The 23,474-nt window shown below is 42.5% G+C and overlaps 1 protein-coding gene and 1 long non-coding RNA gene across 5 annotated transcripts in view; one reads left to right on the top strand and one right to left on the bottom strand.

Annotated features, from left to right (window-relative positions):
• Window positions 1-23,474, top strand: part of LOC117217920 (uncharacterized) — a 109,082-nt gene that overhangs the window by 76,335 nt on the left and 9,273 nt on the right. The window contains exon 1 of one of the 4 annotated variants that reach the window (XM_033465819.2): window positions 7,585-9,838. The exons of 2 other annotated variants lie outside the window; for them this stretch is intronic. In XM_033465819.2, the coding sequence (XP_033321710.2) occupies window positions 9,785-9,838 (54 nt within the window). In that variant the 5' untranslated portion in view covers window positions 7,585-9,784. Of the gene's footprint in view, window positions 1-7,584; window positions 9,839-15,923; window positions 16,597-23,474 lie in introns of those variants that run through there. One more of the 4 variants, XM_033465820.2, reaches the window with a different exon arrangement.
• On the bottom strand, window positions 13,610-16,929 carry LOC143260472 (uncharacterized). Its single transcript, XR_013034690.1, has 2 exons — window positions 16,669-16,929; window positions 13,610-15,085 (listed from the first exon to the last, which is right to left on the bottom strand). It is a non-coding gene; the product is annotated as an uncharacterized LOC143260472 (long non-coding RNA).

Here is a 23,474-nt window from a genome sequence, read left to right on the forward strand (position 1 = left end):
GCTACGTCGACACGATACGTCCAGTCGAATAAATTGTGACAAATATAAGAAATAAAATGTATAAAATGTAAATATAAATATCATAAAATATATCTATAAATATAAATATAAATATAAATATAAATATAAATATAAATATAAATATAAATATAAATATAAATATAAATATAAATATAAATATAAATATAAATATAAATATAAATATAAATATAAATATAAATATAAATATAAATATAAATATAAATATAAATATAAATATAAATATAAATATAAATATAAATATAAATATAAATATAAATATAAATATAAATATAAATATAAATATAAATATAAATATAAATATAAATATAAATATAAATATAAATATAAATATAAATATAAATATAAATATAAATATAAATATAAATATAAATATAAATATAAATATAAATATATAAATATTAATAAATATATAAATATATAAATATAAATATATAAATATAAATATATTGTGCATGTATGCAGTACTATATAGTACTTTAGCACTATATAGTACTTTAGTTTATATTTAGTACTATATAGTACTTTAGCACTATATAGTGTACTATATATAGTACTTTAGTTTATATTTAGTACTATATAGTACTATATAGTACTTTAGTTTATATTTAGTACTATATAGTACTTTAGCACTATATAGCACTATATAATACTTTCGCGCAACGATTTAACGCAACTACCAATGCAATGTCCCGAAGAAAAGAAAAGAAAAGAACGTTGCAACGAGGCGAAACGTTCGAAGAAAATCCGCGGACATGCCGCGGTGCTGGGTTGAATCTCTCACGGAGAATCCCGGCGACGAATGGAAACTTCAGCAATAACAGTTCGCGGAGCAGTTAACATACTTCTCGCGGTTAATACGCTTGGCGACCGGTGCACTCCATAAACGTAAAATATTGCGAACAAACGCGACCAAATTGCCGATCGAGCCCCGTGTGTGTCGGGCCTGTTTTATAGAGAAATACATGCTCGGACAAAGTAACACGGTTTTATCGGATTGACCGGCGAAGGAGACATATAAACGCGTAGAAAAATCGCTGTCGCAGAGGCGTAGCGAACTAAACTACTCTCTCTCCGTAGCTTCGCGAAATTATTACAATCAATTTCGCGGCGAAATTGTCCCGTTAATAACACCTCGCGGGTGCTCCATTAACATCGATAACGCGGTCTCGTCGTGCTCGACGGAATTCATGATTCGATCGGGAGAAAATTCAATTTGTACGATATATACATATATCTTTGTCGGTGGTGGTGTCGCGGTGAACGACCTTGAAACATAGGTTGTCGAACACCCGGCCACGTGGTATCGGATATTATTACAAAAATGATAGCTTATTATGCAAAAGAAGGTTGCGAGGTGACCCGTATTTTTCCACGGTGCATTTTCCTACTTTATTCTTACGACGCGATCCGCACGTGTCCGCGTTATTTAAATTAATTAAATATATACATGTATATATATATATATATATATATATATATATATATATATATATATATATATATAATATAAATGTAATGTATATATTTCTGGCTAGTACAATAATTTTGGGACACGCTGTATAAAAAATATATACATATACATATATATATATATATTTTATGTATATATAATATAAGTATAATTTATATGTAATTTATATACAATATATTTTATGCATATATAATACAAACATAGAATAATAATTTACTGTATTCGTTTGTCCTTATCCCCGTCATGGCGAGCCAGATTCGTCGAAGTATGACGAAGCAGAGAACAATTCTCTAATTTCGACAAGAGGAAATCCGTGGTCGCCTCGAACCGTCGGGACGAAATGGCGCAGGATCGATCCAGGTGCAGTTGTTAAATCGGGCTTTCGACACGGTCGTTTAACCGTATTACTCAACACCACGAATTTTTCCTTGTAGCCTACATCGAGGAAAGAGTACGAAACCGGATACCGAATGGTGTCACGAACTCTTTCGCCGTGTCCGATTGCGAAAAATTGACGCGCCGCATGCCCTCCTCGTCAAGACATCTCTCTCTCTCTCTCTCTCTCTCTCTCTCTCTCTCTCTCTTTCTTGCTTCTTCTCTCTCTTTCTTTATTTCTCTCTCTCTCTCTCTCTCTCTCTCTCTCTCTCTCTCTCTCTCTCTCTCTCTCTCTCTCTGTCTCTCGCTCGCTCTCTCAAAAGGTCGTGGAACGCGTAAAGACCCGTGCAGGAGGTACGCACAACGTGTCCCTTTGTCGTACACCTGCCCTCGTTTACCTGTATATGTGTGTGTGTATGTGTGTACGTGCGCGTGTACACACGCGCTCGCCTATGCAAACGCGTTGCCGCCGAGCATACGGGCCCCCGCACATCGGGGGCCGCGTTCGCGGGTGATCCCCGAAGCGTCGGCGCGCACGTGATACACCGTGCTCTAACGCAACAATTGTTTCCACGTGGTCGCGCGAATCATTTATGACGACGATAATTCAGCGTGCACTTGGTCATGGAACCGTTCCAAGTATCGGACACGGTGGTGTGCACCTACGTTGCCCGAGCCACGGCTAATCGAATACCTTATTATCCTGTTATGCGAGCGCCCTGCGGTTTCAATGGCCTCTTGATTAAGAGCGTTTCTGTAACGCTGATTGACAATGATTAATGCCGATTCCGTTGATCCGCCGATGACGGGTGTGCGGCACACCGTGTCCGCCCGAGTCGCTGCTTGCGTAATGCAAGGGTAAATGCGGGCATTACCGCGGACGCCCTAAATACTGCGGTATTTTATCAGAGCGATAAAATGTGACATTTTATAGCGTGCAATCTTCTGGAAATGAATCTCACGATTTCTTGTGTGTTTAATATCGATAATTTATGACGTGCAAGTAACAGCAATCGCAGTTTTAATTCGTTCGTTGACTTTCGATATTCGGAAGCTTATGAAAACGTCGAGTCTTACGAAACGAGACCGTGCTTTCGATGGAATCTGTGCTTTCGGAGATCCGATATTTTGGGAAAAGTAAATGTTCGAGTTCAAGAATAATAGGCGTAGCTCGAGCTGTCAATTTATCGGCGTAAAAGGTCTCGTCTTCTCCGTCGAAGTTCGCCTTCGCTGAGAAACCGCAGTAATACCTGCGCTCACCCTGGCGCAGCGACGATTCCTGCCGCGAACGACCGAAACGGGCCGGCGGTCCTCGCGGCAAGAATCATTTAGGTCGTGCAATTGCCGCGGTCTAAATAATCCGCGCCTCTCCGCTCGTAAATTATCCACCGGCCAACGGCAAGGATTATTTAGGCCGGAGCCCGGTTCCTAAGACTCGAACAATGCAATTCACCTCTTAACTGTTCCCTCGGTAAGAACGCTGCCCGGTACGCGATGAATTCGTCGCGCCTTCGACGAAACGGGGAATATCGTCGGAACAGAATTTGAAACGCGTTTACAGTTACACCGGTCTGTCTCTTCTTCCCTGTCCCGTGTAAAACTTCTCGAAGTCGCGCATTTATTTGAATTTCCCGAGTCGCGTTTCATTCGATTCATTTTTTAAAATGAAATCTGTGCTTTCAGAGATCCGATATTTCGAGAAAAGTAAATGTTCGAGTTAGAGAATAATAGGCGTAGCTCGAGTTGTCAATTTATCGGCGTAAAAGGTATCGTTTTCTCTGTCAAAGTTCGCCTTCATTGAGTAACCGCGGTAATACGTACGCTTACCCTAACTGCCCTCGCACAAAGAAACTAACACGATTTGATTCCGAGCTGACGGCAATTGACGAGCAATCGTATCATCGATTCTGGCAAATATTTCCAGATAAGGATGAAAGAAGGAAAGCGGGAAAGAGAAGCGTGTCGATGGCGCGAGGAAGAATCCATGCGCGCCTGTCTTCTTGTGAATAGAAACGTTCTATTGTCTAGAATCTAGAGGTTCTCGCCGGTTAAGCAATTATGGTGCCTTATTAATTAATATAGCACTAAAACGCGGTTCGAACAGTTCCCCCTCGGTTGGAAATTTATTCAAATGTTTTCATCTATGCCGTGACGTTGAACGACGCTGCTTCCGGTAACTGCGAGTCACTTGGAATTACTAATAGCGATTCTCGTTAAGGGAATAGTGTAACACGGGACGGTGGGGTTTTGTTGCAGGAGTTGAAAAACCTCTATTACGACATATATTACCTGACGAACATCGAATATGGTGAATTCTCCCCAATTGTTCTTCGGCTTGTAAACAAAAACGGACAATTTGGGAAGAGGGGATTACGATGGGGGCTCCACTTTTATAGTTGACGATTGTCGACAGTTATAAAAAACACAGGGTGTACCAAAATTAATATAATATTAATATAATAATAATAATTAATATAAAATTAATATTATAATATATTTATAATATAAAATTAATATTAATATAATATTAATATAAAATTAATATAAAATAATATAAAGATTAGAATTAATATAAAATAATATAAAGATTAGAATTAAAGATTAATTTTTAAAATTTTAATTACAAATTTGACTAACTTAGGGGGGAATAAATTAAAATTAAATAAAATTAAAATAGAAGAAGAGTTCGTGTTTAATCTGGGAAATGAAGAAGTGTTCCGGCATTTTTTCTCCGTCGATGAAACGAAAAAATTGGGGAAGAAATGGCAAAAAAAAAGAATGACACAACTTGACATAACCAGGATATTCGCGAAGCAATCGCGGAGTCAGGAGTGCCGTGGAACGTTTCTGAAACTGGTACCTGCCACTGACATAACCGCTCCGCGCAGGAAATCTCGTCTAATGTCAGCCTGTTCGAGATCCGCGTAAAAAAAGAAACGCGAATTTGCATGAAGTCCAGCGGTTCGCCGGACATTTATACGGGTTCGCGGCGTCGGCCGGCCGAGCGTGCGCGCTGATTTGCTTTGCTCTTTTTTCCTTTCTTTTTATATAAATCGGTGCGGGGGAAACTCGCGAATTTACATAAACATCCGCGGCGTAGTTATAACCGTTGCAGGAGGCAGCGTAAACACCCTTTTACGAGCTCGGTTCCGTCCGAACGCCGCGTTCGCGAACCATTGAATTGCGCCACGAAGGCTGCCGGCTTTGAAAACCTTTAACCCTTTGCACTCCGCTGTCCCCTCTCGTGGGACATCGTAATTCTAGCATATCACTCGGATGTCCCCTCTCGTGGGACATTCAAGTTTATTAGCGATTACGGGGAATTGAGTTATTTCAGCGCAACTTTTTCAGACATGCATGTTTCCCTGAAGTTTTCTCTTGAAATGGCACAAGAAATCAAATCAAAATATAGTAAAATTACTGAGATATATACAAGAAATGTCAGCGGGTTTTGACGAGAATGTAAGAGGCGTGCTCACGACGGTCCAAGCACTTCAAAAGCGCCATTTGAAAAGAGCGATGAGGCAAGTTCGTAGAAGAAAGATCGGTATGCGAACATAGCACGCACTTTATAGTGAGATTTATAATCATAAAATCTGGAGGAAAAGATTTTCAAAACTGAACTCAGTCTGGTTTGAAGCGTCGAGCGGTATAGATAGATCTAACGAGTGAGAAAATCGGAAAAGTGATGCTTCTCTTGGTAAATAAATTGTTTGATAAAAGTTTTTTTGGTAAATATCATCTTGTGAGTTGGTAATAACAATTAGAAATTTTCAACCTATGTATTTATTCATATTTTTTATTAGAACAATGGCAAAACGTTCGAACACGAGTGAGTCTCATGACACAAGTAGCAGCGAAGATGAGCTCCGGATAGACGTTTGTACAGATATGTTAGAAAGACTAACTGTAGAAGGTTTTCTTCTACAGTTAGTCTATCGTTTTGATAGCAGTGACAATGATATCGTCCAAGCAACAAGGCGACGAGAGAAAGAGTTCGCATTGACAGCGATTACAACAACGAAACAAAATTATAAAACAAACAATAACAAAATTATAAAAAATAAAATATTGATTTTTGTTGCAAATTTCTCGATTTCAGCCAAATTCATATAAGTCCAATATCATTATAATTATATAAGTACAATATACAATTATCATATAAGTACAATATCATTATAATTAATAATATTGGACTTATAATATATATAAGTACAATATCATTATAATTAATGATATTGGACTTATAATATATATAGGTACAATATCATTGTAATTAATGATATTGGACTTATTTGAATTTGGCTGAAATCGAGAAATTTGCAAAAAAATCAATATTTTATTTTCTATAATTTTGTTTTGTTGTTGTAATCGCTATCTATGCGATTATATTATGTTAGTTAGTTCCAAAACCATACTAAATAATACGAGGGTCTGTAAATGCCCGCTTCTGCCGAAAAGTGGCGCTGAGTAGCTGGTAGCCAACGTCCAGAATGGTTTAGAGTGCTAAGGGTTAATCTCCGCGGAACGATCGGGGAATTCTCTCTCTTGTTCCGTCGAAAACATAAAGGAGGAGAAGAATATATATAAATGAAACGCCGAGTTCTCGCCGACGAGAAGCGGCGCGCTGAAATTGTTCCGTTTCGATGATCTCGCGTCAGAAATTCGACGACGATGTCGTTTAACGGGGACAAAACGCGTATTCGGCGTCGCTAAACTGTGCAAACCAGTTAATCATGAGTTTCCGGCTTTGGGCGAAAGTCGTTAACGCTTCTTCGTCACGCGTTACGTCATCATCGTGCATCGAATTACGGCTTCCCGGGGACGGGGACCGGTCGCGTTATCGTTTATGTTCACATTCTTATCACGGGCGACACGCGCGCGCGCACGCACGTATTGCGCGAGCATCCGAGAAATTTATACGACCGTCGGTCGACAAGATTGCACTGAACTTTTCCGTGTGCGCTCGTTTATGCTAATCGACGATACAACTAATTTGTTCGTGGCCGGTTTTCTTTCCGAGAAGTTGCGTAAGTTCGGAATTCGGAATTTCCACGCTCGTGATCAACGTGAACAGCGTGATCAAACTGTTTGACACACAATATTCTTTATTTATTTTTCGATTCAATTGTCGCGGCGGATTCGATATACAGCGTACCCCAAAATTATGGCACCTCCAGGAAACGAGGGATTCCTGAGGTTATTCCGAGTAACATTTTCCTTAGCGAAAATGCGATCCGCGGCTTCGTTTGCGAGTTATCGACGAAAAACGCTGACCAATCGGAGAGCGAGCGCGGCCAGCGCTCCGCCCTTTAGGCCAATGCCGCGTCGCGCCGGCCGTCTGACGCGGCGGCAGTGGTCGCGTGGGCGGAGCGTTAGTGTTTTTCGTTGATAACTCGAAAACGAAGCCGCGGATCGCATTTTCGCAAAGGAAAAAGTTGTTCCAAATTTCGAAAGGAACCCTCAGAAACCCTCGGGAACCCCTCATTTCCTAGAAGCTCGATAATTTCGGGACACCCTGTATATCTCCAGCGTTCCGTCGTGCCTCCAAATCCTTCGCGGCTACCTACATCTGTTCACGGAGTTTCCTGGTCATAGTACAACCGTATCGGAAAGATCGGCGTCATTATCGTCGGGCTGTTATCACCGCCCCGCGGCCAACTGATAACGAACAGTCACGTCGAGAACAGTTAGTGCCGCATTTGTTCCCGTGGAACGTGGACTTTGGCCGTGTTTCGTGCACGAAATTACCTGCACCGACGAATGACAGTGCCCCCGTGAATCGACAGATCGGCGAACACGTTTCCCCGGCCCGGCAGAGACGAAAAACGGATCGTCCAACGTATCCCGTTGCCGCGACGATTGCCGCGAATTATTACTTTGTTCCTCGATTAGAACAGAAAGAAACAAAGACCGTTGCAGCAGCGAGCGTCGAGATATTGTTTCCTGGGCCGAGAAACGGCCCCGCATTCGAACGCGTAATAAGGAGAAAGCCGCTTAATTTAACGGAAGAGGGCAATTAAAGGAGAGTCCGTGATTCTGTAATAAATCTGCAACATGATGGTATAATGGGCAAGCAGCGTCGGGAAGCGGAAAGAACCTCCGCCATAAAAATATTGTACGACGAGTAACACCGAGTGGTTTATATCAGTTCGCGAGGAAGCTGCTTTCTTTTGCCGAGGAACGTACTAGAAACACCGAAGAAGGATCGTCGAAAAAAAATTATGCTTATTCCAACGACGAATGATTATTCCGTGAAGGAGTCATAAATCGCTGTTCGGAAACCCGCGAAGCGATAACGACAAGAAGAGACGAGTAGATCGCGCGACAAACGAGGGACGAAGAAATAATTCGTGAACGAATTACCATTATTCCGGTCGCGCGGAATCGTTGTTTCCCTTCGACTTCCCTCGATCGGCCGAAATCGGCCGCAAAGCGGGGCAAAAGCGTATCGCGACGGAAACGCGGAAATCGCGCCGCTTGCCTCTCGAAGCCGCGGATTCGCGCGTCGACATCGGCAACGGGTCTCCCGTCGAACGAAGCGGCAGGATCGACGCCGTCGCAGCCAATTAATTCCGGCCAATTAACGTCGCGCAACGGCCAATTACGAGCCCGTCGAAGCTCGCAACTGCGAGCACAGTCGCCGCGGGCCCATTATTCCGAAAAGTTGTTTCGGCAATGCCGACGCGTCTCTGTCGCAAGCGTTCCTCTCGCGCGCGTCTCCTCGCGTTTCAGCGCGACCGTCGAGGAGGAGTCTGCACGCGAACTTTTGCCGCGAAATGTCCGCCGTCGCGGGATCGGTGATCCGTCTCGATCGTTTCGAGCAGGATGCGCGTCGGTGACGTTGCCGTCCGCAACGGGTACGCGCGTTCGCCGCGAAAGGGTTGAAAAGGCTCCTGCGCCGAGCAGCGATATCTGCTCCGCGAGTTCTCGAGATTATCCGGCGAGTGCGATAAAAATAGTCGAGGAAAGGTCGCCGAAAATCGGCGCGCAGGTGTGAGACCGACGAGAATTCGTCTTCGCGACAGCATCGGGTACGCGCGTTCGCCGCGAAAGGGTTAAAAAGGCTCCTGTGCCGAGCCGTAATACCTGCTCCGCGAGTTCTCGAGTTCCCGAGATTATCCGGCGAGTGCGACAAAAGAAGCCGATCGAAAAAAGGCAGAGAAAAAGTCGCTGAAAATCGGCGCGCAGGTGTGAGACGGACGAGAATTCGTCTTCGCGACTGACAGGAACTTCGATCGGCGCGTTTTCCAAATCGATCTCCGCTCGTCGAGCGATATTTTCCGCGGAGCGTAGAACGTTACCAGATCGGCGGGGGAGGAACCCGCGAGTGCCGCTCGATGGAGTAATCCTCGAATAGCGGGAAGTGTCCGGTAGCCGAAAGGATAAAATAGAAGCGGAAATGACAGAGTACAACAGAAAATAACAGAGACCAAAGCGCGAAGATCAAACGGATAGCTTTCGACGACCTCGACGAATCCGGGAGCGAGAAGTCGGGCTCCTATTCACGCGAAATTCTTTCCAACGCGATTTCGCGTTTTGTTCGTCGACGAACACACGTCGCGGCCGTCCGAGCGAGACGTGCCGTTCGAAGCCGCGATAACAAGAAAACCGTCGGTGGTCGTTGCATCAACGCAGAAGAATGCAGAATCCGCGGGCCCGATAAATCATCGGCGTCGATCCGAGGCGGCATCTCTCCGCGGATCAAGCTTTCCCCGTGGCAGAGAGGAAATCATCTCCGGGAACGGTCCGCGGCGAAATAAAGGGGCAAATGAGCCGATCCTGGTGGACTGCCTCGAGTGGCGAATCCCGCTTATCTCGAGCTGAACAAGCGTCCCGGTGAAGAGAGAAAGAGAGAAAGAGAGAGAGAAAAAGGGGGAATAATCATCGGGAACAATGTCATGCAGGCGGAGGATAGACTCGAAACTGTGGTCGGACTACACCCAGACGGTAAGAATCGATTGTGTTCGTGCATCGTGATAACGGTTATCCGTATTGCCGGGACTATGCGAGGGCCAGCGAACCGTGTTTCTAAGGGTAACCGAGTTAATAAATCGATGAGACGTTATCGTGCAGGATTGAATTCAGTGCTGCTCCCCGAGGAGGGTATTCGCCATTTTCCTTCCCTTTCTTCTGCTTCTTCTTCTTCTGCTTCTTCTGCTTCGTCCTCCTTGCTCCTTTCATATTTTTTCTTTTGCTCGTCGCTTTTTCTTCGAGCCTCGCGATTGAGTCACGATCAAGGCCAAAACAGTCGTCGGATGCTTTATGCCCCCCGATCCCTTTGTTCCGTCAAAGTGGAGTAAAACTCTCGTATTACGTCCGGGAAAATAATGGCTCGGGTTCCTTTCGCGTTCGACTCGCGTACCCAGAACGGGTTTAACTTTTTACTGCGGCCGGCGTCTAGACTGTCGGTGGCTGACAGTCGAACAATTTCGGCGGTGGTTGGTTGTCCGCTGCCCGGTTGATCAATAAATTCGTCCTAATATCGAGTCGAAGGAACGCCGCGCGGCGGAACGAGCGAGGACGACAACTGGACAATCGTCTTCGTTGATTAACCCCTTCCACGTACCATTTTCTTCGCGGTTGCTGCGATTAGAAATTTGTCGATATTTCTTATCATAATATAATTGTAACATGTAATTGTGGATTATGTGAAATTAATTAATTATAAATTATATACAAAAATATAATTATAATATAATATATATGCAATACAAATACAAATATATATACAAATATATATATATATATATATATATATATATATATTTGTATTTGTATTGCATATATATTATATTATAATTATATATATATATATATATATATATATATATATATATATATATATATATATATATACAATTAATTATATATTATATTATATATTATATATTATATTAATACACAAATATATATACAAATTATAATATAATATATTGTTTCAAGAAAAATTCGTGTGACTTTAATTCGCTGTCAGCACCGATAAGTGACGTTGCAACCCTAATCAGCTTTATGTTCTGTAAACTGCCGACAGCGAAAGTCGAATATCATAATTATGTAAATATAATAATTATAGAACTTTCTTGAAGCAAGATTTATAACAAAAGAAAAAGGAAAACGTAAATAAAAGAATCCCGCTAACACACCGCGGCAAACAATGAACCGCCTCGGATCTCCTTCATCTTGATAAGCAGGAAATGAGATTGTAACATCGATGCGTTTATGGAAATTACAAAGTAATGTCATAATTAGATGCCGCTATACACGACCACCGCTAGTGCCTGATTAAATTATAGTACTTGATCTAACACACTGTACGCTACAGTTACCGAACATCCTATGTTTAACCACTAAAATATAGGACAACGTTGCGCAGAAAAGGCGCATTACATTGTTGTAAAAAAAAGGAACAAGCTGGTTAATAATAGACCGGCGTTACCGTTGACGCTTCCTGTGCGCCCGGCCTGCTATAAATCCCGGAATCGGTGACCGTAAACGATTCATTCGGCGTTATCAGTCGTTTCCAATAATTATAACGTCATAAATCACGCGATGGGAAAATTCGAGATGCCGGTAAACGGTTCGACTGTGCGCAAGATGTTCCCTCGGCCCGGTTCTCAAAACGACAATTAAGATCCTCGCCGTCTCATCCTTGAATTATAATGACCAGATCTGTTTCGACTTCGATAAATCAACGAGCCAGTTTATTTATGGCCTGCCTCTAAATAAAAAAAAAAAGAGAAGATCATCGAGGTCGTAACACCTGTCCGCTTCAACCCCTAGGTTTCAAAGGACTGGGACGGACAGCTATTGTGAATCGCAGGTATCCTCTTTGGAGAAACAAATTGAGAGAAAGCGCAGCCGCGAATGCGAATTTACGCGGCGCCCAAAATACATTTCAAAGGCGACCAGCGACACCGTAAATATCTCTCCTAATGCATAGTTTCTTCGGCAAGATATTACCGAACTAAACTCGAACTGTAATTCACGATCAGCTGATACCGTTAACAACGCTGTCTGTCAGCACTTCTCTTTCTCGAGAGAAACTGCTGGTCCAAACTAAGCTACCCACTCCTCTAACGCTTGCTTCGCCGGCGAAGGAGTCGTTACGATGAGACTGCGAATTTTTTATGGAAAAGAAAAATTGTCCGAAAATACACAATCGGTGTTTGTAAATTGTTGGAATGCTTTTCGCTGTTCCGCAAGTGATCCGACAATGTTCAAAAATGCTTAACACGTTGAATGCCACGCCGGTTTTACAGAAATTGTTCGTGGCACCACGATGAATTTTCTTTTATGCGATACATATAATGTTGATATATTATCTGTAATAGATAAGTTACAGTGTATAACCATGTTCGACATGTTAATTGCGACAGGGGTCACCATTTGATTCGACGATGGTAATAATACCAAATTTTAGATATTGACATTTGTTTTAAATTATATATATTTATATATAATATAATTCATATAATAATATATATGAATAATATATATTATAATATATAACTATAATTATATTATAGTTATATTATAGTTATAATATAGTTATATTATAATATAACTATAATTATATTATAGTTATAATATAGTTATATTATAATATAACTATAATTATATTATAGTTATAATATAGTTATATTATAATATAACTATAATTATATTATAGTTATAATATAGTTATATTATAATATAACTATAATTATATTATAGTTATATATTATAATACATAACTAATTATATTATAATTCATATAATTCATATAATTAGTTCATAAATTATATATATTTCTATCAATAGCGCCGGTCATCGTTGGCCCCCATGGCGTCGCCGCCAAATTAAGTGCCGGTCACCGGTGACCCCCGTGGCATTCGACGTGTTAAAAATTCGCAGACCAGCTTGACACGAGATTACTAATTACGAAGGACGAGATAATTCTGGAACACGCGGATTTCCAAGATTCGTTAGTTCTAATGTTAAATATACGTTCCGAAGGCGACTTCCGTAAAAACCGGATACACTTAGCCGGCGGCGCAAGAAGGTCTCGACAAAGTCGTTACATAGCAATTGCACAACTATAGCGGGCACAAGGCGCCGACCGGTAGAATCTCGTTTTCTAGGACAATCGCGTACAGCCGAGAACGATCTCGTTCAGACAAGATCAAGAACGGCTGTTCGCGTCGATAACATTCCGCCGACGTTAATATCTGGTGTCGTTGTGGAAACGGAGAACCTACGAGGGGGGCAAACGGAACCGCCTGTGTACACGCGAATATTCGATTACATCTGAAATTGTTCGTTTACGACGCGCGGCGCTCGTCGTATCTGACAATAATCGTATTTTCCTATCTTTCTTCTTTCTGTTCGTGACGTGGAATAATTTTCAAAAAATAATTTGTAAAATTGCTTCACGAAATATCGATTATAATGAAAAGCATGTATTTCGTGGCCGCGCGCGCTACAATTTCGCCTCTCTTCAAAAGAAGGTGAAAGACTCGTTCAGATAATGCCTGGCATCAATTAATGCTGAACTTTTTGCAATTACTGCGCGTTACTTTCACTCGCCGGAAGCAATTATTGTAATGTCTTAGATAATACGAAAAAAGTGCTTGCACGACATAATGAAACTGTGAGAGCTCTATGATGATAATAATCATTCCGCGCGGGAATGTCGGTTCCGGATGCAGGCCCGAGGATACATTCTTTTCTTATAAAAGATTTAAGCTGTAGTATAAAAATATATTTCTAACTTTTTGTACATATTTGTATTCTCGATCAATATTTTACGTCTACGTATGATATCGAAATCATTGATATTTATATCTATATATTGGATTGGGGAATAAGTTCGTAGCGTTTTTATCAAAGACGATTTTCTTCGTTGTTTTCGTTAAGCTCGTGAGGCAGCCAGGCTCCCAATTTTTCGGCAAATCACATTGAATGAAGATGATTGAGAATCGTTTTATGATCGCAGTTCATTTTTTTTCGGCCAATTCACGACTTGTTCGGTGACCGTCCTCCTTCAAAAGTGCTTTGAGACGCTCTTCGTCGAATTCGGAAGGTCTTCCGCCGCGGGACGTGTCGTCGACGTCAAAATCGCCATTTTTGAACTTCGCAAACCATTTCCGTGCTATAGACTCCACTATGACACCTTCTTCGTATACACGTTGCAAATGTCCCGGGCTGCTTCAACAGCTTTTCGGCCTCGATGAAAAGCGAAGAAGAGAAGGTGTCGAAAATGTTGCTTTTTACCTCCTGGATATTCCATTTCTAAGCCTCGAAAGTAACGAAAAATTAAATTACTCGAAGAGACGATTAGCGCAGTTTTGTAGAGCAGAAAGATCTCTATCGAACGAATATTAGACACTTTGTCGAACAGCAAAAAGTCGTCGTAAAATAAACGAAAATATAATACGATAGCGGAACTAATAATTTGTGAGAGAGGAATAAATCGATGAACAATAAACCTGGTCTCATCTTGGAGCTTGGATCTAGCGTGTGTTCGTTTTATTCGAAGAACGTTCTTGCCATAGTTGTATACGGGATGAGAAACTGAAGACTATAATGGAAACGTTTATAAAAACTGTCATAGTCTTCGAGATTCCCCTTCGCAATGACACCCTAAAATTTCTTTAAAACACGATTTTGTTCGGTGATTATTATCGAGTTTGCAATGAAAGGCAGTGCATACCAGCAATTTTACGTCTATTGTTTGCTAACTGAACTAAATTGTTTTATTGATCTAGAAAATTATATATTGATTAAGAAAATATGAAAACGCTACGAACCTATTCCCCAACCTAACGAACGTACAGATAAATTAGTGCCTCTATAACGTCTCCAAAAAAAAATTCGCGCGATTTGGTTCAATTTGGAAAAAGTTATTCCACTTTGTAAGGCGCCTGTACCAGTTGAACCGAGTTGCTTCGCAGAGCGTGGATCGTAAGAATCGGTGGAAGTGAATGTGAAGCGCGTATTCCTCTTTCTAAACCAGTCGCGTCAACTCATTAGAAATCTTGCAAAATCGGCCGTGTAGCGGACGAAGAATTTTAAGTACCCGACGATGATGATTCGATCGCTTAATCCCGGCACGCCGCGATCCGGAAGACTGCTTGTGTCAGCTGTTCGTTACTTCGACTCCGCAATGACGTGGTGGTGGTGGGTGGAAACGCGCAGGTTAGTTTCACGGTTTACCTAAAAAAAAAAAGAAAAGGAAAAGGCGTGCTTCGCTTCACGTTCGCATTACGTATTGGCTTTTATCGATGGGTCCTACCTGTTTTCGTCCCGTCGCCAAAGCGACCGCACACACACACACACACACACACACAGAAAACGTACGCAACATTCGTGCACACGTGAGCACGCGGAACAGGGCTATTTCTCTCTCCCTCTCGCTTTACCCGCTTTTCTTACTTTCTTCCTTCCCCCCCCCCTCCCCCGCCTGACGCCGCGAGTCAGGGCTGCACTTAGAGTCCTCGAGCTCCTGGCTCCGCCATGCTCGCCACCTAAATACGTAGGATAAGCCTGAAATCATGTCCTCATTCATTCGCGGAAAATCTCGAAAAATCTCGGTGCAGAATTTTTTTTTTTTTTTCACGATACACATCGAACATACCAATTGTTATCCTTTTTTAATTATTCTCACTATTATCGTTATTCCATGCTCAATAATTTTTCAACGGCTGCTACGAAAATTGTACACGACTCGACGTAATTAGTGTCTCAATTTTCGACAGTTTGCGACATTCGGCGAGCTGTCGAGATATTTAAATTTACAATAGAACATCGCGCATGCGCGTCTACTGGAACGTTCAGGCGCTGTGCTACTATAGAAATGAATTTTCTGTACAATTTATATATATAGCACGAACTTTTCGGACAACCCAATATATAAGCTGTTTAGGTTTAAAAGGATCAATTTCGATACTTTATTTATTACGTGTAACAGTTCGTAATCTAACGCTATACTTAGACGAATAATACTTAGACGAACAAACATAGTCAAATTAACATCTAATTCGTCCACACGATAGATAAAGGAAGTAATACAAACTGTGCGTTTTAATGGCACGATCGTTGCTTTCGTAGAAGAACGGAAAGATCGTCGTTCTTCTCTCTCGGCGCAGCGTACAATAACGATTTCCCAAATCCGAGTCTGCAACAACCCTCTCCCTACCATTCTTTACTCCCTCTTGGGCCTAACTGTCCACTCTCTGACTGACCAGTTCGTAACCAAAGTTCGACTGGCTTGCATTCGGTGTTCGTCGGCGCGACTCGTCGTTCGCCTGTCGCAACGGTGACGAACGGAAAATCGCGTGGATCTCGTTCGAAACGGCACGATGAACCGGAAACACGCTGGTAACACGGAAAAATAATCGGGAGAGTGCTTTCGGGAATTCGAAGTGCAATATGTCAGGCACGCGAGAACGTTCGGCCGTTCGCGCTGCTCTTCGGCAAGCCTCGGTGACCTTCGGCCGGTCTCGGTTGTTCTCGGCTGCGCTCGTAACCGGCATCCTCGAGGAGGCGACGCACGACAGATGCCTCGAGGACCAGTGACAGAAAATGTTACGTCGAAATCGGGTAAAATTCAGTTGACTCGTGCGGGACTGTGCGGCGAAATCCGGATGTGTGTTATGTCGGCCACGTGCTCGGAATCGTTCACGAGAATCGGATAGACGCGCATCGCTCCGCGTGGAGAAACGAAGGTAACGTTATAAAAAAATAACGACAAGGAAAACATTGGGAATAACTTCGCATTCAAAAAAAGTATACTGTACCCCGTGAACAGCAGCGGAGCTTTACGAGCACCCGAAAACAGCCTCGTCGAAATATTCCAGCTTCGAATGAAATATTCCAGCTCGATGAGAACAAAAAAGAAAACTGAAAAAAATAGAACAGAATTACGCTTCGATTTATAGATAAAAAAAAAAACAAAGAAAAGAAAATTAAATCGCGCGCTCTTAACAGGCGTAGCCAAGAGAGATGCTCTTGATGGTCCGTTCAACAGGTTACGACGGTATAGATTGTTATTAATTAGGGTCACAGGAAACGAGTAATAAAATAAGCTACACAGATTATGCGCGAAAACGTAACGTGGACGGAACACGTTTCTTTCGTTGCAATTTCTGCCACGTTTTCCGCTTCGATACGCTTTCGACGAGTTCCAGTTACAACACCGTCGTAAAGTTGTATCGAATTGTCGCATCGATCAATTATCCCCGGTATCAATTTTACGTGTGTGTGTGTGTGTCTGTTACCTCTGTAACCGTTTCGTTGGCCACGCGTTTAGTGCACGCGGGGCGCCAACAGCGATGAAATTTGTCGCACGCGACGTTCCTTACGATTTAACACGCCGTCGCAACCGCAATTACATATACATACATTGTTTGCAATGCCGCTGCTTGACGCAATCGGCGAAGGCTGTGCACGATGCGAATGACACGATTCCGTGGCTCGCGGTTTGCTTGCAAGCAAGCAGGTAAAGTAAGTAAGTAAGTACGCGCGTGGACTCGGCAATTTAATGAAACCTAATTCTTTCAATGCCATGAGAAAACGAACCGACGATGATCAAATCCTTGTTCGACACGTCGAATGCCACGGGGGTCGCCGGTGACCGGCACACTTAACGGTGACGCCATGGCGGCCACCGGTGACCGGCGCGCCTAAATTGATAGAAATATATACAGGGTGTCCCAAAAATGTCTGAAATGTCCCAAAAATATTATCTGCAATAATATTTTTATTAATAATATTATTATCTGCAATAATATTATTATTAATAATATTATTATCTGCAATAAGTGTACAACCGTGTTTAACATGTTAATTGCGACAGGTGTCACTGTTTGAATCGACGATGGTAATAATACAAAATTTTAGATATTGACATTTGTTTTAAATTATATACAGGATGTTCCGAAAATGTCTCGCAATGCAAAAATGGCGGATTCCTCGGATCATTTGAAGCAACTTCTTCCTTTACAGAAATGTTCTCCGAGGCGCCGTTAACGAGTTATCAACGAAAAACCGTGACCAATAAGAATCGAGTACGGCCGACGCGAGGCGGCCCAGCCAACCAGCGCGCGAAGCTCGGTTCCGCTCATTGGCTCGGTCGCCTCTCATTGGTCACTGTTTTACGTTGATAACTCGTTAACGGTGCCTCGGAGACAATTTTTGCAAAGGAAAAAGTTGCTTCAAACGACCCGAGGAACCCGCCACTTTCGGATTGCGAGATATCTTTGGGGCGCCCTGTACATAATTTCAAACAAATGTCAATATCTAAAATTTTGTATTATTACCATCGTCGATACAAACAGTGACCCCTGTCGCAATTAATATGTCAAACACGGTTCTACACTGTAACTTATTATATTGCAGATAATATTTCAACGTTATATGTATCGCATAAAAGAAAATTCATCGTGTCGCCACTGGACAATTTCTGTGAAACCGGCGTGGCATTCAACGTGTTTGTTAATCGATGCCGTTTAATGTATCCTCGGCTCGACTCGTCGCCGCTGTCCCGCGATTTTAGTGAAATCGCGACGTGTTCTACTTGCCGATTTCAATACCGGGTGCACACAAGGGGTCAGGAGAAATGTGGTTACGTACAGTTATTGCGCGTTTCGTGCGATAATTATGGATCCTTGTTCGCCGGTTACGCCGGGACGGCCGGAGAAAGTGTGTTGTTTCCCCAGTTATCGGATAGAAAAGAGAACGCGACGGTTTCCGTCGTCGGCCGGTGAACGACACGCGGCCGATTATTTCGTCCCGTGGGATGCCGATTTTTTTTTATGACAGAAACGACCGGATCTCGATCGATCGGCTGCGAAACCGAACCGTTCGCCGTCGTTGGAGAGAGAGAGAGAGAGAGAGAGAGAGAGAGAGAGAGAGAGAGAGAGAGAGAGAGAGAGAGAGAGAGAGAGAGAGAGAGAGAGAGAGAGAGAGAGAGGTGGTGGTGGAAGCGTTGTGTGTGTGTGTGTGTGTGTGTTCGAAGTTGGCTCTCCTGCGACGACCCCTGCACACTTGCTTCTGGAGAAGAATTTGATGAACGGCCGGACCGTGAAACATGGGTAACTGTACCACAAAGAGAGGTGTCTCGCTGCGCGCACGGTGACGACGATTCGACTCGATTCGATTCGTGGCGCGACGGGACGGGACGGGACGGGACGGGACGAGATGGGACGAGCCGAGCCGAGGCCGTTTGACCTCCAATCCCGCGGCACCGTGCCGATGGACCGAACGAAAAACCGTTGGTCAACAACGGAGAAAGTCTCGCAGCACACTTTTTCGTCACCTCCGTGAGCCACTTTATAACCTGAACTGGATACGTGGGTGTCGGGATCGCGAGGACGCCGTATTACCTACGCTTCTTCGGCCTGTGACACTCGGGTTATGCTGACGGCGACGGTCACGTGACCTCGGTGTTCTTGTGAAAATTCCATTTGAATTTCGAACTCGGATTTCTTTCGATGGGAGACATTATTCCGGTTTAGACGTACGCGTTCTCGGGCATTCTTTCGGAAACGAATTGTAGTAGACTGTTTTATTTCTGGCGTGCACAGTACTCTTTTTTTCTTTTCTTTTCTTTCTCAAGTAAAAATAATGCCAATCGTAGAACGTTGTTGAAGTAATTCCCATTTTTAGAAAGAGTGTTTCCATATTCATTAGAAAGGATGTAAAGTAATGTCTCTCTAATTGACGCTCAGATTGTCCACTAAAATTGACAATTTGGGGGGAGGAGATACGATTATTCGAGGCTTGCAGCTCGTTTTAATAGTTGTTGGCAATTCGTAACTATAAAAATGAACCGCGAGGCTCGAATAAATAATAAAAAAATAATAGACGATTATTCGAGGCTTGCAGCTCGTTTTAATAGTTGTTGGCAATTCGTGACTATAAAAATGAACCGCGAGGCTCGAATAAATAATAAAAAAGTAATAGACGATTATTCGTGCCTTGCAGCTCGTTTTAATAGTTGTTGGCAATTCGTGACTATAAAAATGAACCGCGAGGCTCGAATAATCGTGTCTCCTCTTCCTAAATTGTCCATTTTTGTGGACGATCCGAGCGTCAATTAGAGAGACATTACTATAGAACGTGGACACGTTGAAATTTCTCCGCGCCGTGAAATACGTTCGCCCGCAGAATTACATGATTTGTTTCTGCGTTCCATGGGGATGCATAATTTCTCCCGCACTACCGACAGCCTGAGAAACTTTCGTCCTAATAACTTGGAAGCCTTGCAATCAACGCGATCTGTTAGCCGTGCAGGTATCGCGTGTGTGCCCAAGATATGTATTCTATTAATTGCTATAGTCGCCGATTGAATTCTGACGTGCGCGACAAAAATGTTTCGTTTGTAACTTTCATAAATTGCATAATCCGATATTAAATGCCAGTGACGAATTAATTTTTTTTTTTGAACGACCAAAGAATTTCTGACGTACTATATTATATTTCTTTAATTTATATTATTTATTTTTATATTATAATTTTATATTATATTTCGAATATTCATTTACTACATTCGTTATATTTATTAGTAGTATTATAATAATAGTAATAATAATAATATAATAATAATTGTAATAATAATAAAATAATAATAAAATAATAATAATAGTAATAATAATATAGTAAATTTGAATACCCTATTTTATGTACTGGGAACGTACTATAACTTTTTTTCAATAGATCCTGGTGATCCAGTTAATTGTAACAATAACAATTAAATGTAACGATAAAGAAATAAAACTGTTTTTCAATAGATCCTAGTGATCCAGTTAATTGTAATAAAATAACAATTAAATGTAACGATAAAGGAATAAACCTGTTTTTCAATAGATCCTAGCGATCCAGTTAATTGTAACAATAACAATCAAATGTAACGATAAAGAAATAATACACCATTGAGAAAGAGATTTCATAGCTATATTCTCGTCGGTAAATTCGACAAATATAACTGTTTTTTCAATAGATCCTAGTGATCCAGTTAATTGTAACAATAACAATAAAACGTAACGATAAAGAAATAACACCGTTGAGCAAAAGATTTCATAGTTACATTGTCGTCGGTTAAATTCAACGTCGACAAATCCAACGATTTTCGTTCGCCCGTTGTGTTGAACTTAGATATTTTCAATGTTCATGCAATCAAATAACGTGATCGCATAAATTCTGCCCGGCCAGATTTCTAATAAGTTCGGAATAACGTGCCGTGATTGATCGCAACGGCGCTGACGACGTGCTTGTTGGCTTAGAATTCTTGGCATTCGGGACACGGACGAGTCATCTGCACTTTCTAGAGACATTGGATACGTATTCCTGCAGTCTTGGGGGGATTCCTTGTGACGTCACGCGATACGAATTCGTCGCGCTCGGGGGGGGGGGGGGGAGGTCGATTTAAAAAATGTCCGAACATTTCTGTCGCGTTCACCGGAACCGGAGAGTTCGCAGTTTTTTTTTGTTTTTGATTTCGTAGAAGCTCCGAATGATGTCAGGTGATGCGTGCGGTCATCTTAGTCATCGGTCAACGTTTTCCCATAATCATCTAGCCTCGAGCAAGGCGAATTAGTTCGCTATTTACAGAATAAACATTAATCAATTAATTAATCGATTTCTTTATCGGACATCGAATTCACGCCATTATTATTATTGCGTTACTATTTCACGCAATTCAATGTGTAATTAAATATGAAAGTAATATTCGAACAGATGGCTGAGGATAAATGACATTATAAGTAAATAAGTGATAAATAAATAAATGATGTAAATAATATCGTATGGATACATAAATGACGCGATAATGATATTATAGAAAATTTGTAAGTTTTCGAATTAAACCTTGATCGAAAGGTACTTTCACACGCAGAACTCTCTGCGAGCGAATTTTCAAAATTCATCACTGAACAGCCGACAGCACGCGTTGTCAGCTTTGCATCGTGTTCGATCCGATCGGACAACTCCCAGCATTGCAACTAGTGTCTCGCTCGCGTATTGAAATATTTCAACAATAAATTATATTGGAATTTCAGGAAAACTGTCATATTCCGTAGTACCGTGACGTTTTGCTGCAAACGTGATCACCGGATCGCAGACTCTTTTGTTCGAAATATTAATTATTACACCCAATTACAGTGAACGGCAGTTCAATAAAAATTGATTTTCCTTCACAGTAATATTACGAACAATTATGAAAATAATGTAACAGTATTTTCAAGTGCTTCTGTTTACACTGGTTTCGCGACAAGCGCGTACAATTCTCGGCTCGGTGGCCAGGCATCACCAAAAATGTCTCGCAATCCGAAAGTGGCGGATTCCTCGGGTCATTCGAAGCAACTTCTTCCTTTACAAAAATGTTCTCCAAGGCACCGTTAACGAGTTATCAACGAAAAACGGTGACCAATGAGAGGCGAGCTCGGCTGGCGCGAGGCGACCGAGCCAATGAGCGGAACCGGGCTCCGCGCGCTGGTCGGCTGGGCCGCCTCGCGTCAGCCGTGCTCGATTCTTATTGGTCACTGTTTTTCGTTAATATCTCGTTAACGGTGCCTCGGAGAACATTTTCGCAAAGGAAGAAGTTGCTTCAAATGATCCGAGGAACCCGCCACTTCCGGATCGCGAGACATTTTTGGGACACGCTGTATATATCACGTATAATATAAAGCACGAATCGTTAAAAATACTCTGCAACATCGATCTCCGTCTAGCGCGACGCATCGGCGAGGCCGCTGCAGCCGCGGGCTGCGAATTGCAACAATCGCGGAGCCATTATTATACAGCAGAGAGCGTGGTCGTGGCTGAAACCATTCGAAGATACGAAATAGGTCTTCTTCTACACGGCCATGGAAAAACCGGCGAAGACGGACACACGACGGGATACCGTGTCCGTGGGAAATTACAGTGTGTGTGCCAGGGCGTTCGAGAAAAACAAGCTTATTATTAGAAGAAACATGATTTACCGTGGCGCAGCCGATAGATTAAAGGGTGTATTAATTGCGGCCGTAACTTAGCGCACAATCGGACGGAAGGTGGCGGTGGCGGCGTCGCAAGGGCGAGGTGGTGGTGGGGGCAAGAGGGGAGGGGGAGACGCGTTGAACTCGGAACGGCGCGGCGCGGCGCGGCGGTGCTCGAAAATCGAAGATCTCGAGCGGCGGATTTACTTTCCCCGGCGGCGAAAGAAAACCGCCGAGGAAGCGGCCCGCGGCCGGTTACGTTTCTCGCAGCAGCCGCTGTAATTACACCGTGTACAGCCGCGAAAATTTGCGGCTTCCTGCGATCCGTTGCTTCCATAAATTTACCGCCGGGGCTCCGGCTTATTGCGCCACTGACAACGGATCTCTCTTTGCCCGCGTCTCTTACCGCCGAACGAGAACGACGCCGCTGTTGCGCGAGCGCGCGCGCGCGCGCCACTCCGCGAATTTATTGCAAATTTATTGTCCCGGCGCGGACGCTTCCGAACAACAAATAACACGGTCGGTACACCGTTGCCTATTATTTCTGCAAACAAACGCGCGGCGATCGTTCACTTAGAGCGGCATCGAATTGCGAAGACTTTTTCGATTTAAAAATAATAATAGTAATA

The sequence above is a fragment of the Megalopta genalis genome, chromosome 1 (assembly GCF_051020955.1).
Source record: "Megalopta genalis isolate 19385.01 chromosome 1, iyMegGena1_principal, whole genome shotgun sequence".
NCBI classification, from domain to species: Eukaryota; Metazoa; Arthropoda; class Insecta; order Hymenoptera; family Halictidae; genus Megalopta; species Megalopta genalis.